Source organism: Bos indicus x Bos taurus, chromosome 25, assembly GCF_003369695.1.
Source record: "Bos indicus x Bos taurus breed Angus x Brahman F1 hybrid chromosome 25, Bos_hybrid_MaternalHap_v2.0, whole genome shotgun sequence".
In the NCBI taxonomy this organism is placed as follows: Eukaryota; Metazoa; Chordata; class Mammalia; order Artiodactyla; family Bovidae; genus Bos; species Bos indicus x Bos taurus.
Window position 1 is genome coordinate 39,543,698 of NC_040100.1, and position 19,377 is coordinate 39,563,074.

The 19,377-nt window shown below is 55.2% G+C and overlaps 1 protein-coding gene across 6 annotated transcripts; it reads left to right on the plus strand.

Annotated features, from left to right (window-relative positions):
- Nucleotides 1–14: 14 nt before the first annotated feature.
- SLX4 (SLX4 structure-specific endonuclease subunit) lies at nucleotides 15–19,105 on the plus strand. Of its 6 annotated transcripts, none has more exons than XM_027526641.1 (16): nucleotides 15–70; nucleotides 1,984–2,121; nucleotides 2,237–3,053; nucleotides 4,445–4,666; nucleotides 6,423–6,612; nucleotides 7,449–7,661; nucleotides 8,088–8,296; nucleotides 8,408–8,724; nucleotides 9,235–9,469; nucleotides 9,842–9,930; nucleotides 10,773–10,919; nucleotides 11,773–11,942; nucleotides 12,761–14,970; nucleotides 16,523–16,625; nucleotides 17,186–17,602; nucleotides 18,055–19,105. In XM_027526641.1, exons 3-16 carry the CDS (start codon nucleotides 2,708–2,710, stop codon nucleotides 18,449–18,451), a joined length of 5,265 nt encoding a protein of 1,754 aa, XP_027382442.1. In that variant the 5' UTR covers nucleotides 15–70; nucleotides 1,984–2,121; nucleotides 2,237–2,707; the 3' UTR covers nucleotides 18,452–19,105. The 6 variants fall into 6 exon arrangements, with proteins under 6 accessions (XP_027382442.1, XP_027382441.1, XP_027382446.1 ...); XM_027526640.1 differs by lacking the exon at nucleotides 15–70 and adding an exon at nucleotides 80–449; XM_027526645.1 differs by lacking the exon at nucleotides 15–70 and adding an exon at nucleotides 80–449 and having other exon boundaries at nucleotides 16,526–16,625.
- The last annotated feature ends 272 nt before the right edge of the window (nucleotides 19,106–19,377 follow it).

Below are 19,377 nucleotides of genomic sequence, written 5' to 3' on the forward strand. Positions count from 1 at the left end.
CCGCAATTATCCGCCGCGCATGCGCAGGGGCTTGGGTCGCCGTTGAGAAGGTGCTGCGGCCGCGCCAGAGGTAGGAGGAGTCGGGCTTTGGGGCCGGGAGTCTGCACCGGGGAGAGGAGGTCCTGCCGCCTCAGGCCTTTCTCGCTCTTCTGAGAGAAAAGAGCCTTTCTCGCCCGCCCCCAGCCGCGGTTAGAGGCAGGAGCCGGGCTTAGGTAGAGGGGGCCAGGGCTGTCTGAACGTAAGATGGGTGGGGGGATCCGGATACCCATGGGTCACGGCCCGGGCGTCCGACTGGCGATCGGAATTCGCCATCTGCCTTTGTAGCCACCAAAGTCCTTGGCAGCCCTTCCCCAGGTGGCAACCCGTGTGTCACCGGGTTAGGGGAGGCGGGGGGTCCGCCCCTCACCTGCCCATTCATTCTTTCCGCGTCTGCAGTGAGCCCTGCCGCGGTAGGTACCAAGCTGGGTAGGCAGAGTCCCCGGGCCTCTGGGAGTTGCCGTCTCGTTCGGATCCGTTACTCCTTAGCAAATACCGATAGAGCGCCTATGGTAGATACACTGTTTTAGACTAATACCGGCAGAGATGTCGCGACTCAGGGCGGTGTGGAGGCTGGAGTTTGCTCTAGCTACCACGTCCAACAGTTTGCTTGGCTTGACGTTCCAGGCACTCAGACACGCATCTCTGCTTCTCTGTGCAGCCTTCGCTCCCACCACTTTCTCTGGTGCTCCCGATCGTACCAAACTCAACAGTTAAGTCAGGCACCTTGTCAGCCAAAGAGAATACAAAATGAGTGCGTGCCCTCGTGAAGTTTTGAGCTTAGTAGGGGACACAAAACAAGCTACTGAATAAAAATATAAGAGCTAATGCCCTGGAACCACACTGCCTGGATTTGATCCCAGCCTGCCTCTTGAAAGGCTGTGTGAACTTGAGCCAGTTTCTCATTCTTGTGCTTGGTTCCTTGCTGTAAAGAAGGGGTGTCAATAGGTCCTACCTAGTAGAGTTGTTGTAAATATTAAACTAGTTAGACTTGTAAAGCACTTGGGATGGCTGCCTGCACAGTAAGCATTCAATAAATCTATTACATGTGATTATAACATGATAAACGCCACTGTGAAAACAGTGTGTGATGATAGAAGATAAATGGGAGTGGAGAGGATTCAATTAGATAAAGACTGAGAAAACAAGCTTCTCTAAGGAGATGGAAGATGAAAATGAGCCAGCCATGCAAAGTAGATTTTAGGTGTGTGTGTCTGCCCCACTCTGGAAAACTAGATGATTAATGGATTACCTGGACCGTGGAAACTGCCTTATGGTATCTGAAATGAACACTACCATGGGGTTATTCAGTTTTGATTTTCAAAACTCCACTAAACTGTGCCAGTATAAATAATCATGCCGGTAAGGCCCAGCCTTTGCACGTGGGCAGCATTCTGGTCACGTGAGTTAGGAGAGTTGCTGGGGTGAGAATAGAGAAAAGTGACCTTTTTCTGATTTGGAAAAATTGGTTCTGTCAATGAAGGATGAGCCTGCTGTATTCCTGTCTTTGATTTCTTCCTGAGAGTTCAAGTGCACATTCCCTCTTTCTCTCTCTTATTATATTGCTTGCTCATAGAGCCTCTGAGACCTGAAGGCCTTGGACCAGAGATCGTTTTTCTGGATTCAGGGACCATCTTGATTCTGTGGTGACCGCTCTTCATGGGATTCATTCCCCAGACTCTGGTTACTCTTCCAAGATGCATACATTTTTCTGCCCATGGAAAAACATGCTTTGACAAGTCTTTAGGTCCCTCTCCCCTGTTGCTTTGTGGTAACCTGTAGGATGATTAGTTTGTGTTAACCAGGCTATAGCTGAGTATTTGACAGGGGTATTGTCACCCTGAAGACTTTTCCCATACTCCACATGCTCTTGTACCTTCCTGGGAGAAATGACATAAAATGACAATATCTATCTAATTACACTTAAATGCTTTTGGTTTTTCTCAGGTGAAAACTTAAATGGACCACATGTGCTTTATCACCATGGAGATCCTGGGGAATCACCTGAGCACCAGGGCCACATGTATTCTCTCTGGGAGGCGTCTACTGGACAACAGACCCTCTCAGATGTGAACTTTAATAAAGGTAAGCTTTCAGTGTGCTGAACAAAGGTTCAGTTTGAAGAAAGACACTTTAAAAATTTTATTTATTTATCTTTCTTGGCTGTGCTGGGTCCTCACCATTCTTGGACTTTCTCTAGTTGCAGTGAGCCGGAGCTGCTCTTCATTGCGGTGCATGGGCATCTCATTGTGGTGGCTTCTGTTATTCCAGAACACAGGCTCTGGGCTCACGGGCTTCAGTAGTCACCGCACGTGGGCTCAGTAGTTGTGGCCCACGGGCCAAGTTGCTCTGCAGCACGTGGGATCTTCCCAGACTGGGAATCAAACCCATGTCCCCTGCGTTGGCAGGTGGATTCTTATCTACTGGACCACCGGGAAGTCCAAGAAAGACATTTGACATCATTATGGAGGGAGGGAACAGTACATCCTGCTCAACTGTGCAAACTCTCCAGGTACTACAGTAAGAAGCAACGAGGAATCATAATGAAGCTTCCAGTGTGAATGAGGCCTGGCCAGGCTCACACTTGGGTTCACTCTCTCACCTGTGCACATGCCCCCATATCGACCCTCACTTCTCCGAAGACCAGCCTGAAAGCCTTCAAACCCGTCAGATGATGGATGAGTCAGATGATGACTTTCAGGAACTCTGTGCCAGCTTTTTCCAAAGGGTGAAAAAGAATGGTCCCAAGGAAGTGTCAAAGGAAAAGAAGACACAAAAGGCCTCCAATGGCACCCATATAAGAAGCAAACCAAAAAGGACCAAACCAACGGCTTCTAAGAGCAAAACTCCGCAAGGCGCCGCTGAGAGGAAAACTTGCCCTGGCGGCCCGGTCCCGCGGACTCAAAAGCACAGGGCACCCAAGAGGCCAAAGACTGAACCAGCTCCCCCTGAAAACACCGAGGGAGGTGTACACACTTCTGCTGTACTCCAGGATAGCGCATGGAGCACCCAGACAGGTAACCAGTCAGAACCTCTGCCCGAGAGGACACCAGAGGTGATTTGCACCATTTTAAACCAAGGATCAGAAAACTTTCTGAAAGCTAGTAAGTTTCTTTGGCTTCGCCGGCCATACAGTCTCTGTCCCAAATTACTTCTTAGACGATGTATAATTGAATGGGCTGTGTTCCAGCAAAACTTCATTTACAAAAATAGGCAGCCTGCCCAAGACCATAGTTTGCTGATTCTTGTTTTAAACAAAAGTCATTAAGAAAAAATTCATTACCCTTGTATGAATTCTCTACATGATATATTTGGGGCCATCTGCTCTTTCATTTTCCTGTTAACGTTTACATCATGCAGTTAACGTGAGTTTGTGTTTTTTTTTTTTTCATGAACATAAAAATAATGCTACTGCTCTCATTTTCTTGGGTTCATTCCAAAGTGGGTAAGTTGCAATGGGTAAGCCAGTTTGCTTAGGCTGCTGAGAAGGTAGAAGGCATATGCCATGTGGGTTTGAGTCCCAGGAGAATCTTCTTGTCCTTCCTATCTCTTCCAAACACCTTTTATTCGTCTCTGTTTATTTGTTTAAAGCAACTTGCTTACCCTGCTGCCCTGATGTATTAAACCACATGCTTAACATACATTCTTCATGCAGAACTAAAAACCAGCCTTGCGTATATAATACAGCACAAGATCTTTGGACTCCTGAATTCTGTTTCTAAATTTTTCTCACCATCACTTCCTGATCTTAAATAATGTTTTTTACCTATGTGGTCAGCATGACCTCCCCAGTGCAGTGGTGGTAAAGCCTTAGCTCACAGAGACTGTTGTAAGGCTTCATTAATGTTGCCAAAATGTTATTGGTCTTTCACACGCCTTTGAGAGTATAGTGAAAGCTATGCTTGGTTTCCCCCAGAACACTGCACTGCTCCCCCCAAAAACACACCTGCGAGGGTGACATGCAGCATCAGGGGCTGCATGGATCCCCCCAGAGGTCATCTTCAGACACCAAGTTAAAGGAGAACTTCTGACATAGAAAGATATGTGTTTGTCATTAATAACTCTTTAGTAACAGCTTTATAGAGATACAATTCACATTCTATAAAATTGACCCCTTTCAAGTGGACGGTTCAGTGACTTTATTCACAGAGTTGTGCAGCCATCCCCACCACTTAATTTTAGAACATGTTTATCACCTCAGAAATGCGCCCCCTCCCATCACAGATACAAATGGCAGGGGTATTTTTATCACCGCAAACAGTGAGGCTACCAAAAAACAATCAGTACTGTAGAGTTACACCTAATGTAGTCAGTAAAGGACCCCTTTGAAATCTGAGGTCTTTGGAACTAGAAGAACTTCGGTTTCTCCTGTAGAACTGACGCGTGTGAATGTTCTCCTCCTCGCCAGAGGCCACCGTGGACAGCCTCCTGCAGCCACCTGCCTCCTGTCTGACTGCAACGGCGCCAAGTCCCTCCAAACCCAGGGCGGCAGAGCTGGTGCTCCAGCGAATGCAGCAGTTCAAGAGAGCAGACCCCGAGCGCTTAAAACATGCTTCCGAAGGCTGCTCGCTCGAGGCTGCACCTGAAGAAAATGTCCCAAAGGGCCCTCAAGATGTGATGGCGGCGAACGGTATGAAGGAAGCGCTGTCTTCCCAACAGGGATGATGTTGGGGGAAAGGGGTCAGGAAGGAGCCTGCCTTCTCAGCCAGGGGTGGGCCTTCTGCCCCATGCTCTGCCTTTGCCACTCTGGCCAGAGAAAAGAGGGTCCCCTGGGTCATTTCTCACTTAGCTTCTTTGAGAAGGTACCACTTCCTCTTTTTCCATTTTGACTTATTAGAAAAATTTTCTCATTCAAAAGAGTCAGAAAAACATATTACAATGAAATCTCTATGCCCTCAACCTAGATTTAACAAACAGTGGACATTCTGCCACACCTCTTTTGTCTCTATAAATGGACACTACTTCCGTACTGTCAGAAAGCAAGTCCCAGACATCATGATGCTTCACGCCTAGACTCTCCTACATAACCACAATTCCATAAACACACGTGATTCCAGAACACTGCCTGCTGTCCAGTGCACATTCAGATTTTCCCGGCTGCCCCAAGGACCGCTTCTGTAGCGAACTCTTCCTGAACAGGGATTCGTCACACGCTGCTTATAGCCGTGGCTCAGTAGTCTCTCTGGTCTAGACTCTATAACAGTCTCTTATCTTGTCCTTGTTTTTTGTGATACTGACTTCTTAAAAAATCTAGGACAGTTGTCTTTTAAAACTCCCCACTTTCTGGATTTGCTGGTTTCTGCCTCATGTCATGTAACCCCTTCCTGCAGGGAAGTGCCATATGCTGCATGTTGTACCACCCCAGGAGGCTCGTACTGTCCGTGGTGCTTTATCCCCTAAACAGCAGGAATCCTCATCCCTGGTGAAAATACACAAAAGGAAAAGAAATAGGAAGAAAGTATTGACAGAGCTACAGCCAGTAAATCCGTAGTTTCCCAGTATTTACTTGCAGGTTTCACCTCAGGACTACTGAGCCTTCTTGGGCTACCCCAAAGGCCCACGCAGGTGACGCAGTGATGTGGCATCAGTCCTTGGTCCACAGGGCACCAAGGGGTGCAGAGGGGTCACTCAGCCAGTGCATGAGCCCAGCCCCTGCCCTGCATGTGACTGAGTTGTTTCCATCAGTCTTCACATCATAGCCAGTAACCATCAGGAGAGATAAACCATTGCTTTGTTTAAAAAAGTACGGGACCAAAATGAAGTATGGTGCTTTTCTGGCTCTGTTCTCAGGGCACATCCCGTGTGGGTGCCAAGGGTCTGCTCCAGCAACATCAGGTATAACAGGGCCGCAACAGTGGGCACGGCTGCCTTGGGCACCATCCCAAGATTAGAATCAGTCCATCCTCTGGTCTAATGCCAAGGAAAACCAAGAGCAGCATTCGACTCTGACCTGGAAGGGCAAGAAAAAGTCAGAGCCGTAGGAGAGGTTGAGCTTTAAAGAGGAAAGCTAGGATTCATTGGAGTAGGAGCCTTACAATCCTGGGATGCCCAGGGTTGCCACTTTAGCAGAAATGGGAAACAAAAGGCAAGTTCTTCAGGGCTCTGATGCTCAGAGAGTGGTCCTGGACCAGCCACAGCGGCCTCACCTGGAAGTTGGCCAAAATGCAGAGTCTCAGGCTCCACCTAGCCCCCCAGAGTGCCAGCCTCCTGACCCGCACTTTAATGAGCTTCCTGGGGGTCCTTGCACCTGTTAAAAGTTTAGGGAGTACCCTGCTTGGTGTCCGGTCTCCCCAGGCTGGGTCTGGGCTCCTCACGCCCCACCCAGTGTCCTTGCTCCGCGAGGTCCAAGGACGAGCTGGTCCTCATGGGTCCTTGTGTCTCCGCAGGGTGTGGGCCCGGGCTCCCCACCACAGAAAGCGACACTGCAGTGGCCTTGGCCCTCCAGCAGGAGCTTGGGCAGGAACAGGCATCCACACCCGACGACAGCCTGGAGGAGACGGGGTTGTTCTTTTGCCAGATCTGTCAGAAGAACCTCTCAGCCATGAATGTGACACGGAGGCAGCAGCACGTGAACCGGTAGGAGCAGCTCCGCCGTCACCTGTCTGTGCTCACCTCGCCCACAGGTGTGACCAGCTTCAAGGCTCCTGTGGAATCTCCAGGGCTCCAGGGGGGGTCTTGAGATTAGTACTTCAGTATCAGGGTTGGTCCAGCCTTGCTTTTGTTTTTTTAAACAGCTTGAGAGAGAATTTGTGTAGCATACAATTCAGGCATTTAAAGTGAACAGTGCAATTGGGTTTACTTAGCGCATTCAGAGTTGTGCAGCCGTCACCACGGTCAGCCCCAGACCCATGAAGCAGGCGCCCCATCTCCCTCTGTTCCTCAGCCCCTGGCAGCCACTCACCTGCCTTCTGTCTCTGGAGACTTGCCTGTTCCAGACATAAGTGGACTCACAGCCTGCGGCCTTTCATGTCTGGCTTCTTTCACTTGCCATCCACGCTGCGCTGTCTCCGTGCTTCCCTCCTTTTTATGGTTTGATGATATTCTACTGTGTGGATGGACCGCATCTTGTTCATCCATTCATCCACTGATGGACATCTGTCTCCACCTTTTGGGTTCTGTGAATAGAGCTACTGTGAACACACTTTTCATGTATTTGCTTGAGTATCTATTTTCGGTTGCTGGGTCATATGCTGATTCTAGTGACTCTGTGTTTAATATATCCTTGCTTTCCTCAGGCACCTTTGCTCACAGAAACCTAAATGCAGTGTCTGGAGGCTGACTGCAGGCTGTGGGGAGGGACCAGCTGGTGGGGGCAGCAAGCCTTGGCCCACAGCACGACCACGCTGACCTGAGCCCTGTCTGCAATCACGTGGCCAGGGAAGGGTGGTCCCACCTTTGCCGTCTTCTTCCAGGTGCTTGGATGAGGCTGAAAAGGCGCTGAGTTTCCCCACGCCTCTGATCCCTGAGTGCCCCATCTGCGGCAAGCCATTCCTCACCCTGAAGAGCAGAATCAGTCACCTGAAACAGTGTGCGGTGAAGATGGAGGTCGGCCCGCAGCTCCTGCTCCAGGCTGTGCGCCTGCAGGGGGCTCAGCCCGCGGGCGCCTCGGGCACTCCGGCACCCAGGTAAGTCAAAGGAAGAGGAAGAGAGATCAAAGTATGTTGATTTTTTTTTAAAAAAGAAAAAGGCCTTTTGTAGTGGTGGAGGACAACAGAGCGCTGATTCTGGAGATGAAACGGTTCAGAAGGAAACTGGGCACAGTCTCCACAGGGACCGGGAGGGGACAGCGCTCCGTCCTCAGAGGCTCTTGAACCGACCAGCTGGCGTGGACTGGTTTCCACGAGTCCTTCGTGAGATCCTCCCGTCCCTAACAGTTTGAGCACACAAAGTGCTGATCCTTCTGTATGTTGAATCCATGTTTACCCCTTTCCTCTCACTCCCCCCCAATGAGGAGAAGGGGTCCAGCCCTCCCGGGATGAGCGGGGACCCTCAGAGCAGGAACTGCTCACCCCTCTAGCCTCATTCACCTTTCGGTCTGGCTGCCATTTAAGCCTCAGCGATGGAGCTGGCTGTCTGAAGCGGAGGGGAGCCACCACCAAGAAGGAGCCACGGAAGAGGCGGAAGGTCACTGAGCCCGAGGAGCCCTCTGAGGACCTGCTGGTGGCCACAGCTCTGTCCCGCTCGGAGACGGAGCAGAAGGCGGTGCCGGCAGCGCTCAGGCTGGGGAACACTTTTGCAGAGAGGACAAGGCTAGGAGCAGGTGCGGCAGCTGAGTGGGGTGCTGAGAAGCCTGGCTGCAGGCAGCTGCCGAAGCTTCCCCTGGGGTCCCCAGTGGGAGGAGGACTCTATGCTGCTTCTGTTTTTTCTCCAGAGAAGAAGACCCGCAAGAAGAAAGCCCCCACGACCCCACCACAGCTGTTAGTCCAGGACGCAGAGACCACGGGCCGGCAAATAGAGGACCGCGTGGCCCAGCTCCTGTCGGAGGAGGTGGAGCCGTCCAGCACGCCGCCGCTCCCCACCAGCAGGATTCTAGAGGAAGAGCTGGCCAGGGGCAGCTGGGCCCTGCGACCGCCCGGGGGGGCGCAGAACCTGCTGTGGGAGGCCAGTGCCCTGACCGGGGCTGGGGCCCTGGAGTCCTTCTACACGGCCAGCCTGGTGCCTCCCCTGGTGCCTCAGTGGCCCGCCAAGGTGTGCTCCCTTCCTGTGGGGCAGGTGGGCTCAGGGGGAGAGGGTGGAGGCTCCGGCTGCGGCACCAAGCGTGGAGGGGAGGAAACCGAGGACCGTGGTGTGGAGTCTATTGTGTTGTCTTTGCAACAACCAGACGGTTCACACAGTAGGAACAGGGAGGCCCACAGGTTTCCAAATGTGTTAAGATTCTGGAGAGTTCAGAATGCAGGGTCCCAGGTCCAACCCTGGACTGGTATAATCTGCCTGTGATGGGACCCAGGAACAAGACAGGCCTGTGTACAGGTGTGGAATCGGCACTCACCTGCTTGAAGCAATTTAGATGCCACTAGGAGGGCGGGGGCCCCTTTTGTGGATGCGAAGGCCCCAGGCGTGGCCCCTGCCAAGACAGGTGCCTGCTGACAGGGATAACAGCGACAAGCTTCCCAAGTGGCTCTGGCTGGGGCTCGCTCCCCAAGGACCCTCAAGGTGGTGGAGGCCACATGCTCACTCTGGCTCACCTACTTCTTTCAGGGTCTCACACAGGAGCCCACGCGGCTGCCACAGCCACTCAAGCCACCAGAGCTGAGTGTGGGAACACCCCCTTCTGCCCCCCGCACCCACCCCGTGGGCCACAGCCTCCGGAGCCCAGCACCCTCTGCCAGCCAGAGGGAGCGCCAAGCGCTGCAGGATCTGCTGGAGCTGGCGGGAGAGGGGTTGCCCGCCAGCCCGTGCAGCAGGGACCTGGCCGGCTCAGGAGGGGCTGCAGGTGAGACCCCGACCCTCAGGGCCTCCCTGCCCCGGTCCCAGGGCCGCGATGGCCGCTTGGGTCCATAGGCCTGGTTCACCCTGTCTGGCGGGAGGAGGTGGTCTCTCTGGGTGCTTTCCTTTCTCCTCAAAGGTGAATGTGACTCAGGCGAGTCCGTCAGTTTTCCTCCAGCTTTGACTGAGGACAGAGCCTTCACCAGAGCAAGTGGTCGTGAGGGTTGATTTTGGCTTTCTCTCCCGAGTACAACTCTTGGGCAGGGGTGGCGGTGCAGGTGGCCTCTGGGCAGTTCGCCTCCCATGACGACGTCCTCGGGTCAGCTGGATGATGCTCTTTCCCAGGTGGTTGATGATTTTAACCTGCAAATCCTTTCAGGGATGGACTTGTCACTCGGTGGCCTTCCACTGACTGGGTTTGTCCTGCCAGCCAAGGAGAAGTACCCGGAGGAGGGCGGCCAGGCTTCGGTGAGCATGTCTGGTCCTGCTCGCAGCTCCGTGGTCATGGCTGCAATGCTTGTTGTATGTTCAGTGCGGCCGGCTCCCAGCCAGCCTCCAGGCCCCTGCAGAGCCCACGGGTGCCCCTTGACGGCCTCTGAGCTGAGCCAGGTTCTGTCCCTTCCGTTGTTGAACCCCAGGGGCACCTCAGTAGCCCGGCCCCAGGAGCCTACTCTGTCCTGGGGCCCAGGGAGCACCCTTGCTCTGTGAGGGTGCTTCATCCAGCCAACGGGACTGACCAACTGACTCGTGAAAGTCCTGGAGGCCTCCAGCTAACAGTTCATGTTCTGTACTGGTGATTTTCTGGGTTAGAAACTGGGTTTTCCTTAGAGAAGGTGTCATCCTGTGAGCACATTGGTATCAGCCAAGCGCTTGTCACCAAGTTCTCCCTGGGATGTCAGAGAAGGGACATGGACTCCTCCCAGCCGGCCCCACAACTGCTTGGGCTCAGGTCCCACCTGTCACATCCGGCTGGGCTGGTGGCTTCCTCACGGAGACCTAGCAGCTGCTGACGCTGCCACCGTGTCCTGGTGAGGCCGTCACCCATGCCTCTCCACGCGCCGGGCCTCCGTCTCCATGGAGACGGGTCTCCTTTCTAGGCCAGGGAATTGGGTGTGACAGAGAACTTGAGAAAGGACTGGGTCTTGCTCTTCCCTGTCTCTGAGGGCCTGAAGGTAACTTCAGGGTGGAGCCCGACGTTGGACCTTGTGAGGCAGGAGGCCCTGACTGGCTGCCTGCGCCCCGTTTGTTGGGCACCTGCACGGTTCAGGGGCCCACAGGTGGGAGTGGCCACTCTCCCCCTCTCCTTTCAGCTCGCCCTCGGTTTGCTGGTGGCCGACTTCAGTGCCATGGTCAACAACCCTCACCTGAGCGACATCCAGTTTCAGATAGACAGTGGGGAGGTGCTCTATGCCCACAAGTTTGTGCTCTACGCCCGATGCCCACTTCTCATGCAGCATGTAAGTGCGTGGCCAGGCGGCCTGCTCCCCCTTTGCTCTTTTCCCTCCTCCCTCCCCTCCCTCTCACCCCTCTTCCCCCCACCCTCCCCTCTGTCCCCAGCCTCTCCCTCTGTCTTCTGCCCCTTTCCTCCCCACACCCCCACTCTCCACCCACTGCCTCTGACCTGTTCTTCCTCTGATGCCATCAAGGTTGTGCTTCCCTGGAGAAGACAGGTCTGAGTCAAGAAGTGCTATGAGGAGATAAGCTCAGGGTTGGGAAACATCAGATTCCTTGTTCCGTTGAATAAAAATCCTGTTTTCCCCAGAACTGTTTCCTTTTCCTCTGTTTACAGATCAGGAAAGTCTTATAATCACCTTCTGTTTTTTTCTGCCATGCCGTGTGGCTTGAAGAGTCTTAAATTCCCCAACCAGGGATTGAACCCTCGCCCTTGGCAGTGAGAGTGTGAAGTCCTAACCACTGGATCACCAGGGAAGTCCCTAACTGACCTCTTTAAGGCTGAGCTGCTATGACATTTCTGTGTTGTCACGTCTTGACTTGAACGTGTCATGGACTTGAACATGGTGTCACAGAATCCCGGAAACTGCTGTCAGTCTCGTCAGAGAGTTCTAGTGCCTTTGATAGGTTTGTCAACAGAGGACTAACTGGCTCCTTAAGCCTCTATCGCTGACTTGACTTTGGAAACAGACAAGTTTTGTGCCCTAACCTGCAGAATTCCTGGTCAGCTAAATGGAGCGACTCTGGCTAATGCCCATCCTAGGCCGAGATCCGAGGCGCCCAGACCTCCTGAGGCCTGTTTTGCCCCGGGTCACGGCTGTCCCATCAGTAACTCTTCCATGTGCATCTGTCCCTCAGATAAACAGTGAAGCCTTCCTGGCCGAAGAGGATGGTGACCTGAGGCACCAGCGCGTGCTGCTGCGTGACGTCAGCGCCGAGGCCGCCCAGGCGTTCCTGCATTACCTCTATGCTGCCGACACCGTCCTGACTCCCCAGCTGGCCGCTGACCTGCGCTCTCTGGCCCAGAGGTCCGGGCTATTCTTTCCACTTACTTCTCGTTTTTTGACAGTAACCGACAGGGATTATCTGGTTGATGGCCCATGAGAGATCAGGGCTGAGTCCTTCCTGTACCTTTTAATCCCAAGTTTATGGCCAGTGGTGACCTTGAACAGGGTGTACTGACCAAGATTCTGGCCGCAGGGAACACTTGGAGGGGAGCCCAGTGGCTTTCACTCTCTGGGAGTAACGAGGGGGTGGTCTCAGCCCCCACCCCCAGCCCTGCCACCCTCGGTGGTTCCACCACCAGAGCTGCCCAACGGCCACCCCTCCAAGTCCCAGAAGGCTGACGTCAGCAGGATGCTTGCTCTGACGCCCCTGACACTGCAGCTGCCTGGTCTCTCCACCCCCGTGTCCTGCTTCCACCTCTGGGCTGGAACCTGGGGAGGGGCGGGCTTGGCCCCCGGCGTCTCCGAGGTGCCGATGAGATAGCAGAGCACCAGGCAGGCCGGCGCACGTGTCCGGGCTAACCCAAACTGGCCTGGGCGTCCCCGTGTGTGTGTCCCGGTGCTTTGGGTCCGGTCATAGAACCACCCAGCCCCGCGGTCCCCTCTCAGCCCACGCTCAGGCTGCACAGCGGGGCTAGCGGGCCCTCCCCAAACGCTGTTTCTAGAGCTGAGTGGCCTGGGGCATTGATGGGCATGGACGTGGGCACTGTCTCTGCAGGGGAGTGGGGAAGGGCCGGGGAGAGTCATAGCCGTCCCGCCTGGGAGGACTCCTGCCCCAAGCCTCCTGAGCCAGGGCGCTGCCTCTGCGCAGGGGGTGGTGACGCATGGCTTTCCTGTTGCAGGTTTGGGGTGAGTGAGCTTGTTGACCTGTGCGAACAAGTGCCCTTTGTGATGGATGCAGAAGGTGGACAGGGAAAGGAGCAGGAAGACAACGCTGACGGCAGAGTGGAGACTTTCCGAGAGCTCCTGCACTTTGTGTGGCTGGGTGAGGGGGAGGGAGCAAAGGACCTGCTGATGCCTGAGGGCCACGAAGAAGACAGAGAAAAAGTCAACGAGGAGGAGATGGAAGAAATTTATGCATTCGCGGCTACTCAGCGAAAGCTGCTCCAGGGGGAGAAAGCTCCAGAGCCAGAGGGAGAAGCCGACCTGCTCGGGGAGGACAGTCCAGTTTTGGGGGAAATCCTCACAAGTGAACAGGATAAAGAACAGCCAGAAAATGCAGAGCAGGTGGAATCATCCGGGCAAGGAAGAGATGAGACCCCGGCCAAATGGGGAAACACGAGACAGTCCACACTCCTGCCCCCCAGCAACCGGGCTTTGAACGGGGGAGAGAAAGCAGAGGCCCCAGAGGGAGCACTGGCTCGTCCCTGCTCCTCCAGCCCCACCCAGGGCCGGGCAGAGAGGCAGGAAAGCGCCCCTCTGTGCTCAGCTGATGATGATAACATTCAACAGCCTTTTTCGTCACCTCAAGCTGGATACCCTGAACTCTCCCGGGTGACGAGCGATTGGGAAGAAGGAAACAGGACCATCCAAGAAAGGGAGGTAGAGGGCTTCCATCCCCCCGTCTACCAGCAGGCACCCCCCTCACGCTCACGCTTCTTCCCACCGCAGCCCCATCAAGGCCGGAGTCCTCGCCAGACACGTCTCCACCCTCGTTGCCCCAGTGACCTGTCCCCACCGATACCCCAGTTACAGGGCACAGCTTCCAGCATGGCCTCCCAGAACTCATCACCGAAGCCAAAGAGAGCCAGGCGCCTTCCCTTATCGTGTGAGGACCCAGGCCAGAAAGACAAGGAATGTAGTTCCACACTGGAACGCAGAGGTAAAGGGGTCCTGATCTTCTCAGAAAAATCTCCACCCATGGATCTAACCCGGTCAGGACCTGGCCACCGGAGCTCCAGGCCTGAGACCTCTTCCTGCAGTGTGAACAGAGAAGACGAGGTGATCCTGTTACTGGATTCAGATGAAGAGCTGGAGCTGGAGCAAACCAAAGCAAAGTCATTTCTGAACAGTCCCTTAGAAGACAAGAAAGTTCTGGAAGTCAGTGCCAAGTCCTCTGAACTGTTTTCCATCATCGACCTCGACGCGGAGCAGGAGCCTCCCCAAAGCCCACCAGGAAGCCGGGCCCGGCTGCCGCAGGAAGTGGAGGGGCGGCTGGGGGCCAGCACTGACGACAGCACCACAGACACCTCGTGGCTCGTGCCCGCCACCCCGCTGGCCAGCAGGAGCTGCGACTGCTCCTCACAGACCCAGATCACAGGCCTCGGGGCCAGGCCACCAGCAGACCCGCTGGCCACGCCCAAGCCCAGGGCCCTGTTAGAGAACAGGGACGAACCCGACGCCACGAGTAAGTTTTCCGTCATTGTACCCCAGACGTCGTCCCCACACCTGGGCCCCGCCGCTCCTGGAGGCTCTGACGGGAGAAGGCAGGCCTGCAGCAGCCCATCCAGCCCCCGCCGCAGATGCCGCCCATGTGCTTCTCCTCTGGCTCCCCGGCCCATCTTAGGAGGCCTCGCCAACCTCCCTGGGCAGCTCCCGAGGTGCCTGCCTCCTGCCCGGAGCCCGGTGGCTCAGGCTCCCGTGAGTGAAGTGGTGGAGGTGGAGGACAGTGAGGACGAGCAGGAGGCAGCCTCCCAACAGGCGAGTAGCAGCCCCCTGCTGGACGGCGACCCCCCGATTCCAGCCGAGGACTGGTGCTGGCACATGGAGCCCCTCTCACCGATCCCCATTGACCACCTGAACCTCGAGCGGACAGGCCCCTTGAGCACCAGCAGCCCCAGCAGCAGGGCAGAGGGCGCCCCAGACAGCAGGGACTGCCGCTCCCCGGCACTGCTGGGCACCACCCCCATCCGAGGGAGCTACACTGGCCGGAGGAAGTCTCAAGAGAAGTCCTCTGGGGCCGGCTCCCCTAGGAGCCACCGGCAGAGCTTTCTGAACTCAGCTCTGTGGGATGACTGGAACGAAGAAGATCAGAGGTCCTCAGAGGCTCCTCCTCTGCCCCAGACGCCGCGCACAGATGGAGCCCAGAGGACACACAAGTTACAGACACCACGTGAGTATTAGGAGGGTGTTTGTCTCTGTTTCAACACTAAGGGGCATGAAGAGTCATAATGACAGCGAGGGGCGGCCAGCCCTCCCCTTGCCTGCCTGACCTCCATGGTTAGGGAGGAAAGGCCTGCTGTCAAAACACACACTTGTTAAGCTAGTAAGTGGGGGAGTCCTAAAGCTGCCTGGATCCTGCGCTCACCTGGGCACCTGTTAAGGACCCCTGTCTGTGGCCCCACTCCAGAAGACCTCACCAGCACTTCAGGGAGACTGTGACGAGCCTCTCAGGTTTATCTTAAGAGCAGACACATGTGGCTCCTCAAATAGTCAAACAGTTGCCATAAGCACCAGGTCACTGCACTCCAACGTTCAAAGACTTGAGATCGGGACTCAAACACATCCTGCACACTCATGTTCACAGCAGCACTATTCACGACAGCCAAAGAGTAGGAACAGTGCAAGTGTCCATGAGCTGATAAGTGAATAAAAGGCGGTCCATCCCGACAGTGGAGTCTTCCTCAGCCATACAGAGCTCTGATACAGGCTACAACATGGACGAACCGTGAAAACACGGTGCTCAGGGAGAGAAGCCAGACACAAAAGGCCACGCCGTATGACTCCACTTACATGAACTGCCCCGATGGACAGGTCCACAGAGACCGAAAGTAGATGAGTGATCGCCAGCGGCAGTGGGGGCGGAGAAAGGGGACAGACCGGCATGGAGCTTGCTCTGGGGAATGAAATGTTTTAGAACAAGAAAGAGGTGGGGACTGCACAACACTGTGAACGGTCTGAGTGCTGCTGAAAGGTTCACGTGAAAAGCTACGTGACTTTCATCTCAAGACTAGGCCAGGTTCCGCCCCGGAGCTGCTGCTTCAGGAGATCTGGGCTGTGACCAAGAATTTGTATTTCTAACAGGTGCCCAGGTGGCGTGTGAGAGACTTGAGACCAGGGTGTGTTAGAATCTGAGGGGAGATTCACGGGGGTGACAGACTCTCTGAAGTTATATAAAGAACCTTGTGCATTTTTCAGGAGACAGAGCCTGTTGTTTTCATTGGTGTCTCAAAGGGCTCCATGCTCATAAAAAGGATAAGAACCGAAGTCCAGATGTACCTAAATTGTCCCTAAGTTGTCTTTTAAATATTGATTTAAAAAAAACAACACAGCATTACTAAGATGTTATTTGCATACCATAAAATTCACCCTTTCAAATGTACAATTCAGTACTTTTAATACAATATTCTACAACTGTCCGATTTCCAGGATCACCTGAAAATAAATCCTGTCCCCATAAGCAGTCACCCCACTGCCCCTTCAGCCCAACCCCTGGCCCCCACTTACCCGCCTTTGAGCCCCTAGCAGCGTCAGCACCGCGGAGCCCTGACCTTCCCCGGGTGCCATGTGATGCTTCTTGATGGAAAGAGAGGATGCCAGAGTCAAGTGGGGAAGGGTGGATATCACCACTCTCCCAGAGCGAGGGCAGCTCGAGCAAAGTGGGTGACACTTCTAGAGTCAGAAGAGGCCCTCCTACTGAAACGTGTTTCTTTTGTTCTGTCCAGAAGGTGCTGATCGGAAGAAGAACTTGCCCCCAAAAGTGCCCATAACCCCAATGCCAAGGTACTCTATCATGGAGACTCCAGTGCTGAAGAAAGAGCTGGACAGGTCGGTGTCCTTCTGGAAAGCTTGTTCCGAGCAGACCCTCCCCCCAGTGTGTGTCCAGGCTCAGCTAAGTGGGGAACGAGGGTCTGCTGTGGGGGTCCGCTCTGGGCTCTGGTGGCAGGAGCCTCTGGTTGGTGGGGACTGTGCTTGACTCCTGGCTCTTCACCTACTGTTCCCCATGTGACTCAGGGCTGAGAAACATGCTCCTCCAGGTCACCCACTGGGGACAGGCCTCCACGTGCCACGTGGGTGGGAATGGGACTCTTGCCTTAACCGTCTGAGGATGGGGACCCGGTTTTTTAAAAGAACATCACAATTATCACATTCCAGTGAATTCCACTGTTCACCCTGGGCCCCAGGGAGGTCCTTGCTACCCTACCACTCACAACTCAGAGTGTGGTCCTTCTGGAATATTCCTGAGTCTGCTCTGTGGGTATTCAGGATGGATACTGAGCTCTGAATGCTTATGAGTCAGGCATTTAAGATTCAAGTACACAAAGCCACCAGTTTAATTTGTTGTTAACTGTTTGCTCTTTCTGAAGTGCACTTGTTTCCCCATTCAGGTTTGGGGTCCGCCCTCTGCCCAAACGCCAGATGGTCCTGAAACTGAAGGAGATATTCCAGTACACTCACCAGACTATGGAGTCAGACTCCGAGGACGAGGGCCAGTCCTCACAGCTGCCCTTGGAGGCTCCCTGCAGCCAGACCTACACCACCCAGACCTCTAAGGCTTCAAGGGCAGCTGGCCACACCCAGCTGGAGGCTCCTCCTGGCCGCGTTCCCCAGAGGTCAAAGGGACCTGCCAAGACCAAGGGCCCCCAACATCACAAGCAGCAGCCTGGTGGCAGCATCTCTGCCCTGAGCATGTCACCAGCCAAGGAGGAGCCTTTGGACCCTGGTGGGGACGCCCAGCTCCCGGCCTCGCAGGAGTCCACGGCCACCTCTGTGGACAGCGGGGACAGCTGCTGCAGCTCACAGAGGTAACCGCGTGAGAACACAGCCAGTGTTCGTAAGCCCTCTGACCCTGAGCCTTGAGAGCTGGCATAAGCGAGGCTTGACGGCCGACACTCAGAAATCCCAGTGGCCTTCTGGCTTTGGACGACAGGAGACTGCGGTGGGGTTAAAGGTCAACCCCCTGGGCCTCCCAGGCAGACCTCTGGGGCTCCCACACGCTCGCCCACAGGTGGGGCCAGCCTAGTGCGGCTGCCCTCGGCATGAGATCTGGGCTGAGGGTGTGGTCCCGCTCAGGCCAGCAGTTACAGTGCCAAGGACATAGCCTGGGGCTTCCTGCCGCCCCAGGGTCGTCCCTGCCACATGCCAGGCTCGCAGGGGATGCAGGCACACACACTCCTGCCCGCAGAGAGGCTCCTGGTCGTGGGGTGGAGGTGGAAAGAAGGGGTGTTGCAAGGTGTTACTGTCTGGTGCTTTTCAGCTCATCCTGTGAGTTTGGAGCAGCCTTGGAGTCTGTGGGAGAAGAGGCGGGTGAGGAGGCGATCAGCGCCTCTCAGGCAGCTGTCCGGGCAGCGGCCACAGAGGAGGCTGTGCAGCGTTATATCCGCTCCCAGCCGGCCCTCTACCGCAAGGTCCTGCTATACCAGCCCCTCGAGCTGGCGCAGCTGCAGGCTGAGCTGAAGCAGCAGGGCATCCACGTGGCCTCGGGGAAGCTGCTGGACTTCCTGGACACTCAGTGCATCACCTTCACCACGGCCGCCACCCGCAAGGAGAAGCTTGCAGCCCGCGGCAAGAGACGGCAGCCCGCGGGCAAGAAGAGGGGCAGAGCCCGCAGGCCCGCCCCTCCCTCCCCAGCCCCGGCCGTCAGCAGCCTGTGAGGGCCTACGGCCCCTGTCCATCCACAGGCCAGGCCCCCACGGTGCTTCCGGGTCTTCTGACCACACTCTCCCTCTATGAGTGACTGCTCTGGAACAGCCTGCTTTCAATATCCTGGAATATCCTCAGAGTGGTCTGCTGGATTTAGGGCCCAGCCGCCCCCCTCCATTGGTGCCCACTGTTTGTCTCCATGTGTGTCAGGAGGGGTGATGGGCAACTGCCAGCTGCCAGGGTGAGGCCTGAGTCGGGCGTGTCTTCCCCTCTGTCCACCAGTTACAGGTGTCCGTGTCCTGAGACAGGCGGCAGGTTGAGCCTGCCCCTGCCGTCTTCCTTCTCAGTCCTCGGGCCTCCACCAGCAGATCGACTGTCCACAGGCTCCAGGTGCTCCAGGTGCTATCCTGCCCAGACACCTGTCATTGTCACCAGCAGTCTCCAAACTGAACAGTCCCGAAGGCCAGCACAGCGTGTGAGCCCCCAAATAAACAGTTCTTTGTTACCTGGTTTTGCCAGTACGTGTGGTAGCTGTGGAACACAGGTGAGGGCCAAAAAAGAAGAAAAGTTTGGTCTCTACGTCCTTGTGAATGTCTCGTCTGTTACAAGTACAGTGCAGTTCATTTTATATGATGTGCAATAAAAACATAAAGGCTTTACTGAAAGCTTCTAGACGCCACACTCCAGTAACGGGCTGTGGGAGGGGGGCCCCAGCACCCCCACACGTTGTCTGCATCTCTGGGGCACCCAGGCCTGCTGGTTATTACTAATAGAGGTTTGTTCCCTCACGCACACGCTGCCCACCCACACGCCCTCAGTCAAGAGTCCTCAGCAGGCGCTGAGCTCTGCCCTCTATGCTCCCCCGCTGGTTTGTTAACTGCAGGCTCGGGCCACCCACCTGCAGGGTCCGTCCCCCTGGGTCAGAATCTGCATTTTA

Excerpts from the sequence above, each read along its gene's own strand:
- SLX4 (XM_027526641.1), top strand. The coding sequence starts at position 2,708 with ATGATGGATGAGTCAGATGATGACTTTCAGGAACTCTGTGCCAGCTTT. Across the intron at positions 11,943-12,760 it reads CTGCGCTCTCTGGCCCAGAG|GTTTGGGGTGAGTGAGCTTG; the intron begins GTCCGGGCTATT and ends TTCCTGTTGCAG. Across the intron at positions 14,971-16,522 it reads ACACAAGTTACAGACACCAC|AAGGTGCTGATCGGAAGAAG; the intron begins GTGAGTATTAGG and ends TGTTCTGTCCAG.